Source organism: Cicer arietinum, unplaced genomic scaffold (assembly GCF_000331145.2).
Source record: "Cicer arietinum cultivar CDC Frontier isolate Library 1 unplaced genomic scaffold, Cicar.CDCFrontier_v2.0 Ca_scaffold_6230_v2.0, whole genome shotgun sequence".
Classification (NCBI taxonomy): domain Eukaryota; kingdom Viridiplantae; phylum Streptophyta; class Magnoliopsida; order Fabales; family Fabaceae; genus Cicer; species Cicer arietinum.
In genome coordinates, this window is record NW_027339877.1 from 1 (window position 1) to 11,799 (window position 11,799).

Consider the following 11,799-nt stretch of genomic DNA (forward strand, 5'->3'; position numbering starts at 1 on the left):
GAACTGGGGCCAGTTTGGGGAGGGGGGGGAGAGACGGGTTTGGAGGGGAAATGAAAGGGAAGGAGGAAAGGATTGTGGACTCTCATCTTGTTTAAATATCATAACTCCCTCCCATTTTAAGGGAACTTCAAAAAACCTGTAAAGGTTTTTTAAAATTTCTCTAACCCTTCCCTTCTTTTAAATCCCAGACAAACCTTAAATCTTCTAATAAGATACCACGTTCCTTTCAAAATCATAAAGCTGCAAAATATAATATGGGTGAAAGCCCTTCTAAAATTAATCACTTTCAATATTTATAACATGAACATTGGACCGAAACTGCATAAAACAATTGCTCATAAACAGGAAAGAAAATAAATAAACCATGGTTAGACATATTCAAAATAAACAGCAGCATGATTTTTAACAGAAGACCACTGGTAATACAATAGAATCATTAGAAACAACTTACTGAGGCAGTAAGACTTTTAAAATCACCAATTCATCTTTCCCAAACTCAAATTTCAGGTGTACTCTGTATCATATCCCATGACTTCATGTCAATAGATTTGACATATGAGAACATGCATTATAAAACTATGCTAACCAACACACAACTTTAAATGTACCAAACAAATAAACTGAATCATTGTAACTCTAACTTTTGAAGAAAAAAAAAACAGACTCAAGAAGAAGCTTGGAACCATACCTTTAGCAAGGAACTTCTCTTCTAAATCCATTTCTAACTGATAAAAACTATAGCTGAATGGCCCTTGTCTGACAAAAGGAAAGAAATGGCATTTCAATGTTGTTGTTTATGAAGTTGAGAGATGAAAGCCGAATCATGCATGAAATACCACATTACTCTATGGACAAAAATTTAAAGAGATAATTCAAAAGTAAACTCTCAGTTAGTAGTTACTATGGTATTGCACCAAATAAAGTTAAAAATGGTAATGACTAACCAAAATTTTAACATGGAAATTAGCTTGCTTAAGGTAAAATTCCAAATGTTCAAGGATCAATAACAAATAACTAGTAGCAATATTAAAAGGAAAGGTTTGTTTTATATCGCTGAGCTCTATTATTACTTCAATGCATAAAAAGGTTACGACACTTTATGAGAACCATGTCCACTCATGTACTCAAATAGAAGATGACAAACCAGCAATAAATGGAACTCTAATGCAAGAAAGGAAGTTTATAGTATTAAATTAAATAACACCAACTACAAAATAAACACGGTATATTAAAGGGAAAAAATTAAATAAATCGTAAAATCGGGTCTTCACTTTATTACATTATTCTGTATCCAACATTTCATGAAACCACAATGCATCATGCAAAAGATCAAAACAAACAGAAATTAAATAGCATAGAAACGTATCCACAACATCCTAAATACCAATTTTTTTATGAAATAAATTCCCAAAACAAAATTATGCAGGTATAAATAAATTAGAAACTGAAAAGGTGAATAGAAGAGTACAAGCGTGATAAAGTAAGCAGCACATCACGATTTAACTACTCTTCCCAATTCCCATCCGCATTGTACCATCGGCATTGACGAGAAGTGAAATCAAAGCCAGTTTTACTTTTTGTTTTTTTACTTTTTTTTTCCAAAAGTAGAAACAATTCCAAAATGAGAAAACGTCTAGTATTTTATTACAGAATTACAAAGCATAATAACATGAAGAAATAAGTATGGAGAAAACGAAGAACAAAAAAATACCGAAAAAATAGCAAAAATTAATAAAGAAATAATCAATTAATGAGTAAAAATAAATCGGAAAAAATAGTGAAGAGAAATAGCAGAACGAACCTTGAGAATTGAGAAAATGGGAGAAGAATGAAGGGGTATTTGTGTGGAGCATGAGATTTGCTCCAAAGGAGTGAATGAATCGAAAGCTCAAAGAAACATTTTGGCTGTTAGTTGTTGTAGTTGGTTCAACAGAGAAGGTGAGAGAGAGAGTCTTGTGCGAGTTGTTCACGTTAGTTAGAGGGAGAATCAATCACACGCGAGGAGGAGCGCGTGTAAAAGAGTACTCTCACCTCCCCTGTTACATAGTACGCATCTTTTATTATTATTTTATTTTCCTTTCCGTTTTATAATATTCATTTAACGGACAAAAATACAGGATTTTTTACCAATATATCCTAGTTTTTAGGATTGTTAACCAAAATGCCCCACTTTTCAATTTGGTTACCAAAATGCCCTACTTTTTAGGACTTACTTGAAAACTCTATCTGGGGGAGCGATCTGCCAAAGAGCAAATTTTTTTCCTCTAGTAGGAGGTCGCTAGGCGGGGATGCGACCTCCCAAAAGGATTTTTCAATTTTTTTTTAAATGGTTTTATATATTTTATGTAATTGTTAAATAATAATATTAGTAATAATTATGTAATAGTAATAATTATATTTTATGTAATTGTTAAATGGTTTTATATATTTTATGTAATAGTAATTATTATTATTATTATTATTATTATTATTATTGCTATTATTCTTAAAAATTGTTATAGTTAAAAATAATTATAATTAGATTAAAAATAATTATAATTAAATTAAAAATAATTATAAATAAATTAAAAATAATTAAAATTAAAATAGGAAATTGATATTATAACTATTAAAATTAATTAAAATTAAAAATAGTAAATTATATTATAAATTTAAAAGAAAATACATTAATAAGAAAAATTACATTAATAACATGAAACAAAATACATTAAATTGATTAAAAAGTTCAAATAAACGTGAATGAATATATTTAAAAAGTTTAAATAAATGTGAATGAATATATTACTTCGTCAACCATCATGTGATCAATTGATTTTCGGTATCCTTCTATGTCGTTATGAGAAACTTTATCGAAATTTAGCTTATGGTATTTCTTAATTTAATGTATTTTGTTTCATGTTATTAATGTAATTTTTCTTATTAATGTATTTTCTTTTAAATTTATAATATAATTTACTGTTTTTAATTTTAATTACTTTTAATAGTTATAATATTAATTTTCTATTTTATTTTTAATTATTTTAATTTACTTATAATTATTTTTAATTTAATTATAATTATTTTTAACTATAACAATTTTTAATAATAATAACAATAATAATAATTAATAATAATTATTATTATTATTATTATTATTATTATTATTATTTAACAATTTTATGAAATATATAAAATCATTTAAAAAAAATTTAAAAATGCCTTTGGGAGGTCGCATCCCCGCCCAGCGACCTCCTACTAAAGAAAAAAAAATTTGGTCTTTGGCATGTCGCTCCCCCGGGGAGAGTTTTCAAGTAAGCCCTAAAAAGTAGGGCATTTTGGTAACCAAATTGAAAAGTGGGGCATTTTGGTTAACAATCCTAAAAACTAGGATATAGTGGTAAAAAAATCCCAAAAATACATCCTTATAAATTGTTTTAAATTTAATTTAAATGTCTCAAAGATTAACTTATATGAAATTATTTATTGATATAAATATTTATAAAATTATTTTTAAAAAATTATACAAACAAAATCTAATATATTTATAAACTTTTTTTAAATATTTTTTAAATTATTTTATTTTATCTTGTATTATTATAAAATAATATTATATATACATGTTTATATTATAAAAGCTTATATATAAACGAATAAAAAAGTTGTTTATTCAAAAAGGTTCTGGATAGTAAAATAATGAATCATTAATTTTGAGTTGTTGGTTATTAAACATTCGAATTATTTGGTGGTCTCCCAACTTTAATTACATTATTATATAATTAAAATATATGAAAGTAAATTAGATTCCAACAACAATACTGAATTTACAATAAGATTATATGATTATCAGAGGAGATAGAATGTTAAATTAAAATAAAAAATAACGATGAGCGAGAAAAAGATGAAGTGAAAGGTAGAGAAAACAATTAATTTGTCTGCACTTTATGTTAGGTTAAATTTTTCTCAACAAAAACTAGGTTAAATATGTACTTTCATTTATATGTAAAAATCTTATATCAATGAATCTATTCATAAGAAGAGCATGAGATAAATGAATCTTAATTATTTTTTAAAGGTATAATTATATTTGTAATTTTTTAATTTCATTTTAGATAATATTTCAATTTTTTATTTTTATTTTTTAAATTTAGTTTTTTATTTATTTTTATTACTAAAAATCGAAAATATAAAACACAAAAATATCAGTTTATTCGAATATTTGAGTTATAAAATTGATGAAATTTGCATTATATTAAAAATGATAATTAATTTTATGAGTTTTGTTTAAAAATTTTAATGAATTTTTGTAAAAAAAATGACAATATTGTTAACATTTTAAAACATCAATGATCAAATCGAAAAAAAAAGAAAAAATAAATAAATAACTTGAAGCATTATCTGAAATTAAGCTAGGGAATTGCACGATCAATTATATCTTTATTAAATTATAAGTGCTTAAAATCAAATTTTAAAGTTGTATATCTTTTTTAAATAATTATATGACACTTTTAATTATAATAATTTATGTATAATTATATAATCATTATTTAATTCCTTCATTTTTTTATATTAAAAATCCTTTCATTTGCTAGTCGTGATTAATGTATTATAATGTGTATCTCGCTTTTATCTATTTATCTATGCCCACCTGAAATAATCAATTTGCATTATTCTTTTGGTTAATTGACTTGGTGAGGTAACTTTTTAGCTATTTGATGGGTGATAAATATTTTTTTATGTATAGTTTTTATAATAAATTGTAATTAATGTAATATATATATATATATATATATATATATATATATATAAGATATTCAAAAGACATATTATTAATGAAAATCTCATTTATCTTTTAATTAACTATTTCGTTAAATAATTTATTTTAATTAATTGATCAATAATAAATATTTTTGTGTATAGTTAATAGAGTAAATAATTATCAATGTATTATTATTTTTTACATATTGACTTAAAAGATATTAAAAAACACTACTATAAAAATACACAATTATCTTTTAACTAATTATCCATGAAATACAGCCTCTAACTATTTAGTTAGTAAAAGACATTTATTCCATATACTTTTTTTATTATTCTCATTTATAACCCAATTAAACCGAAATGGAATTTTAATGATAATCTATTTTTATATCAGAAGCACGATAAAATTCAATAAAATTATAGATCCAATGTTTTGTAAAATAATATTGATCTAGTGTTATTTATCACAAACAAATTTAGTACTAGTTAATTTTGAATAACACCCATTATATAAAATATACCCAACATCTAGGTATTCACTAACGAGTTTTTTCATGAATAAAAATATATAGAAGAGCATTAGCATTCAACATTTGATCATATGCTCCTTCTTTCCTTTTCTATAAAATTCTATTACACTTTTCATGCATATTTATTAATTTAACATTTGATCATATACCAACCGATCATTTGTATAAATATGCATTCAATATTAACTTTTTATATTTCAAGATAATTTGACAATATATATTAATGGGGGATATATTTAGAAAAATAATCATAAATGTATCTAACAATTTGTAATAGGTCTTGAATTAAAGTACAAACAAATATGTTAAAAGGCCTTATAATTAATGATTAATGCAAAGAAGCTTCTAATATAATTTGGTTTGTGAAGAGGATGGTCTTGAGAACTTGTCGTTGTACCATTTCATTTGGAACAAGTTGATTCTGTCAAATATTTATTTGTTTGTTTAGAAATTGTCGAAGAACAACTTGATTCACAAAAGAGTTTGAGTCATATAATCTTCTATGTGTGTGTAGTAGTTGAATCTATCTAACATTTAGTTTTTGAGTGTGGTCCATTAAGACATGTTTGACATTAATTTATATTTAGTTAATTTGGTATCAGCTTGGGTGCTCTCGAACCAAATATGTGATCGTCATGTATTTTAATTATCAGAATAATTTTAAAAAATAAAGTTTTTTGTGACCGACTTATTACAATTTAAACAACGAGCGTGCGTGTGATATATTTGGAAATCACAAAATAAAACTATTTTTAGTGAAGAAGTTATCATCATATCAATGTAATTTTGGATACTATAAAGTTAAATACTTGATGTTGGTTAAAATATAAAGTCAAAAGCTTTAGTTATGTTCAACAGTGGAACACACAACCTCTAGTTTGTTTAGTTGTTATTGCCTTATCGGTCATTGAGGTTTTAGTGGCAAGTGGTTTTGTAATGGCTTGATGTTCAATTGTAATTGTTGTGATATGTTCCTATTCCTTGCATTTCTTATGTTATGATATAGCTTAGAAACAATTGTGTGATCATAATCCCAAATTAGGGACCCCGAGAGAGTATGAAATAATCGAGAAACACGTGATCATAATTTTAAATTAAAATGATTTGAGAATACATTTGTGTATAAATAAAATACACACTTTAAATTTTTGTTATTATTATAAATAAAATTAACTATTTTTTAAATTATTTAATAGTATTATTTTTTAATTTATTTTTTATTTGATTTAAAAATATTTAATGCAAATAGTTGAATATTTAACATTAAAAATAGATAATTTAATAAATTTAATTATATTTAACTAATTTTTTTAATATTCATAAAAATATTTTTTTTTAATTATACTAAAAATAAAAAATATATATTTTTATGTATAATCGTTGAAATAATTTTTATTGGAAGTTACCATGAATTTTTAAAACAGTGGCAAAAACAATAAGTCAATATGGTAAATAAATATGCATGTTTTTGGTACTTTTTTCCCTTTTCACATATTAGTACTTTTTGATTTTTAGTGTGCTTTGGTTTGGATTCACTTTGGGCGCAGCCACAGATTAATCAATCGTCCTCTCAATAGACTTATTATTGGTGGATGTGTGTCTGATTTGACAACTCTCAAACTCTCACCCCCTCAGCGTTGGCCTCATCCAATCTCCATTCCAATTCAAACAATTTCTTCGTTGAAAAAAATGCTTTCTTATCGGTTTTCGTAACAGCATTTGATTTGCAAAACAAAGTTTTGTACTCTGTTATATTTAGTGATTGATCCACTTAATAAATAATTTTTCATTGCACCACATTTGATAGGTATATGTATCAAATCAAATAAAATAATTTTTATCATAATAAATTCGTTTGTTTGAATTTAAATAAAAATAGTTTTTGTTTTATATATTTTATAGAGATTTTTTAAAATAATTTTTTAACTACCGTTTGTTTACTATTATAAAAATAATTTTTAATTTATTTGTGTACAATTTTGTAAAAATAGTTTTTTTAAACTACAAAATACCATCTTTTTTTCATGTCATTCTAATTGATATTTAAATAGACAAAAATATTAAATCATATATTTAAAACAGTTCAGAATGAATCTTCTTTATAGTTTTATTATTTATAGTTATCAAGTTCCATTATCCATATTTACCAAGATATATTTTTATTATCCATAATCTTTGTACTTTCTATAATCTTTGTCAAATTTACTATAACAAACCAATTCATATATTTCAAATTGAGCACTTTCAAATTTAATAGTTTAATTATTTTGTAGACACATTTTAAGTTGATCAATGCATCTGAATGGTCGTAAAAAATAATAAATAAACACACAACCAACAAAATAAGGATGTAGAGAAAACTTTGATGATGTCAAGAAAATGACAACTCCGTGTAAAGAAAAAATGGTCAGCATGAAAGAGAAAATGCAACTAATAATGAATTGATTTAAATTGACAAAGAAAACCTAATAAAAATTGGCTAAGGGGTTTAAAAAAATAGGGATAATGACATCATTTTCTCTCGTAGATATGTTAAGTTTCGTGCTTTTTTTAACTTTACATCATCTATCGCAAGAGGCAAATGCGAGAAGCTAGTATTTTCAGCTTTTCATTTTTAGCCAAAACATGATTTTTCTAACGAAATGATTTTTAAAAAATTTGAAACAAACCTCCTTTAAATCCTAAAAATGATTTTTTGTCTAAAAAAATAGATTTTTTTCCTAAAAAAAAAACTGAAACAAACTCACCCAATATCATTTATTGATAATATTATCTATAGTATGTTGATAGTATTGTTCATATATTAATATTTATGGATGCAAATATTAATAAAGGAGATAGAGAGAAAAAAAAATGCATAGATAGAGAGAGGAAAAGAGATAAAAGATAGATATGAAGAGATGAAGATAAGCATGATGGAGGAGAGGGAGAGAGATGAGGGGGAAAGAGAAGAAAAAAAAAAGAGACCATAAAAGAGAGAAATATGAGATAATAGAGAGATAGAGAAAAAAGATAATAAGTTTTTAGTAGGAAATGTAAATGATATTTTGTATTTGAGAAAAAAAATTATCTCATGATTTAATGAGAGACGGGAGTTTATGTTTTTGTGTAGTCCTTTATTCCATTTTTATCAATCTTCTAATCGTTTTTTAAATTAAATAGGATACGATAAAGTTGTCATGTCTAATTCCTTATTTTTTTAGTAAATCACATCCATTTAACGATATACATAGTAAAGAAGGAAAAAAAATAGCAAAGGAATTACTAAATTAATGATTTAATTTGGTCTCATACAATTTTAGTTTGACTTAAGTTAGTTTCCAACAAAATTTAAAATCCAAATTAATCATTGACAATTTCATTCAAATGATAAATTAGTCTTTACCTAAAATCTAACATTTTAATTAAGAATCAGTCTGGCGAAGATAACAATGTGTCAAACAAATATGCAAATAAAAAAATATTACAAGTATTTTGGGAAGTCTCTCCCTAATAGCATTATCTTTTTCTTCGTATTTTCTTTCATAAACACCCTAAACTATCGCCACCAAAACTGTACACAACCACTTTGCCAACGTAGAAAATATGGAGAGGGAGTAATTTATATTGGAGGGGTGATTTACTCCCAAAAATTAAATCATTTAATGTGTTATTATTCTTTATATTTAATTAACTTTTAAATATTTTTAATTTTAGATTATTATAAATGTGTGGGTACTGGTATCCATTTTTTCTCAATTATACAAAAAAAATTATCTAAAAAGATACTATTCGAACGTCATAATTTTTTAGACTTGGGCTTGAGGAATTAAAGGCTCATCTAGAGGCCCAACTCTTTAAGAGGATCTCAAGCCCAAGGACGAGGTAAAGTCATAGGATCTCTAATTCGGTCTTGCCACGTGGAAAACAAGGAAAGGGTGAGCGAGGTCATAATTAAATGATATGTATTTCTCATTAATTCACCAAATACTTACATAAACGTCTCCAAATACTTGATCACATTAAACTGCATGCAATTCCTCATACTTTTATCAAGAACAATAATACACTATATGCCAAAATTTATATCCATTAATACTAATGTGATTCTTACATCAGAATCTTAACCAAATGTGTACTAAAAGATGTGCAATTTCATTTCTTAACACATTATTTTTACTTTTCCAACTTCTCTCTCCTGCTAGAGAATTGCTGCAGGAACATGCATGCCACAAAGTGTAAATAAATATAATATTATTTCATAAAATAACTAAAAAAATCGAGTTCCTTCATTCTATGTCACTTTTTGTCTTGGCCGAATATGCTGAGGCTGGTGGTGTTTTGTTTAGTGCATAATATTTTTCTTTTTCTTTATTAGCATTTTGAATTCCAAAGCTGTGCATTTTTAACCTTGGATACACTTTGCAACACTTCCAAAGGAATAATATCACCAATAACAACCACCATTTTGGTGTTTAGATCTACCTTGTATGAACTCACTCCTGTTGATAAGTACAAAGAATCAATTACAATAATTAAATAAATATATACTGACCAAACAAAATAGCCCCATACCATATTTGTCACATTTTGATATCATATAAAATAACAATAACAATGTTGACTTTTTCATAGGTGATTTAACATTAAATGTGGATGGCTAAAATAATTTCTCTAATTTGATGGAAAGTATGGGCAACCTCTCTGCTTTTATCACAATAACCAACATAATTTAGTAAATCTTCTATGCATTTTTAAAACATTAAATAACCAAATGATTCACATTTCTTACAACAACTAAGTTACGAGTACAAGATTGACCAAAACACATGGGTAGTGATATTAAATAGTCTTCAACATCATTTATGAAGTGCTCGTGAGACAAATTTAGTGAAATTCAATGTTTCTTAAAAAGAATCTATGTAAACTTATTGATCTCCACAATTGTTGTACTATGCAGTTGTTGTACATAGGGGATTTATTTTGAACCTAAGACTTTATAGTTGTATGAGTTAATTACGATGAAATTTAGCATATCTTATTAGATAAAAATAAAAAATAATTTGTAAAGATATTGCAATTACTCACCTTCAAGCTTTGATATATGTTTCTCAATTTTTCTTGCACATCCATGGCAATGCATGGACACCCTCAATATCACCATCTGCATATTTGAACAACAACAACATATAGGATTAATTAATGCAACTTATCTAACATAAACATTCTTAATGAACTATATGTCATTTATTTTTTTTTGACTAAAAAATGAGTAACTAAAAAGTGGTTAATATTGCTTCTAAAGAAACATCAATAAAAAGAGAGAGAGAGAGAGAATAAAAAATCCACCTTAGGTTTCAATTGAAAAGCCAATGTTTGTTTTCCAGAAACAACATCCTTCAATCTTAGTTTATGATCATCCTTGTCACTTGCAATCAAAGGCTTACTCTCAAACTCATCTTCAAATTCTATTGAATTTAGACAGAAACATGAGTTTGAACCAGAAGAAAGACAAAATGTGTCCAACATTCTACTAAGTTTTCCCATATTGTGAGTTGAAGGAAACTATAACATATAAAATGCTGTCACCACACTTATGCTATATAATTAGTATTTTAGAGATTTATGCACTAATTATATGTAGGACTTTTTTAAAATAAATTTTTTATTTTTCATAAGAATGAAAGGTACATTAGGTGTTTGTGAAGAAGAAGAAGCTTAAAGATAAAATTTTATTAGAGAAATCAAATTGCACAGAACTCAAGGGAATTTATCAAGAATAATGACAGAAAAACAGAACTAGTGAGATTAAAGTTTGTCATGTGATAAATCACTAAACATTGACCAAACTAAAATCCATTTGAGGAGATAGATACCAAACATAGTTTGAGAAGCATCTCATTGGCTATTAGTGGAAGAAACAGAAATGTATTAAAAGAGGATAAACATGACTCATATGATCAAATAAGAGAGATTAGAAAAGGAAGAAAGAATGACTAACTTTATCTATGAAAAATGTGCTGAGGCTTGGACTAAGCTAGAGGAAAAGAATATGTATATAGATCCATGTGGATTAGTATTATAAGTGTAACAATCAAATTAATGAAACTATGTTAAGCATGGTAAAGATGTTAAATATAATAAACAAGCTCAAGGCATGTTTGATAGTACAACTGTGATTCAACTTATAAACAAAAGACAAAACAAATGGGTGGCAATGGCATAGCATGCCACAATTTTATTTTTTTTTTATTTTTTTTTTATTTTGATAAAGAAAAATGTAAATTTAAGGAAACACTGTCAATGTAAGGTTAGATAGAACCACAAACATCAATTTATAACGAAATTCATGTATAATCTATTGAATATAAAATTTCAAATTTAAATTTAATAGTTAGCAGAAGATACAACTATTTATGTGAACCATAACTAATAAACAACATATACAACTATTTGTGTGTCAATAGTATGCACTTAATAAATAGTATGCATAATTTTTTTTACTAGTATTTTTGAATTTTCACTAATGATGCATACACGTCTTAAACTATCA

The 11,799-nt window shown here is 25.6% G+C and overlaps 1 protein-coding gene and 1 long non-coding RNA gene across 3 annotated transcripts; both read right to left on the reverse strand.

The window, feature by feature from the left end:
• Positions 1-6: 6 nt before the first annotated feature.
• LOC140919208 (uncharacterized) lies at positions 7-2,019 on the reverse strand. 2 transcript variants are annotated; one of them, XR_012161775.1, is made up of 4 exons: positions 1,802-2,019; positions 689-756; positions 452-514; positions 7-240 (listed from the first exon to the last, which is right to left on the reverse strand). It is a non-coding gene; the product is annotated as an uncharacterized lncRNA (long non-coding RNA). The 2 variants fall into 2 exon arrangements; XR_012161774.1 differs by lacking the exon at positions 7-240 and having other exon boundaries at positions 250-514; positions 1,802-2,010.
• Positions 2,020-9,322: 7,303 nt separating this feature from the next.
• LOC101493106 (protein SODIUM POTASSIUM ROOT DEFECTIVE 2) lies at positions 9,323-11,352 on the reverse strand. Its single transcript, XM_004503373.4, has 3 exons — positions 10,596-11,352; positions 10,335-10,410; positions 9,323-9,748 (listed from the first exon to the last, which is right to left on the reverse strand). The coding sequence occupies exons 1-3, from the start codon at positions 10,791-10,793 to the stop codon at positions 9,621-9,623; spliced, it is 402 nt and encodes a 133-aa protein (XP_004503430.1). The 5' UTR covers positions 10,794-11,352; the 3' UTR covers positions 9,323-9,620.
• Positions 11,353-11,799: the final 447 nt, after the last annotated feature.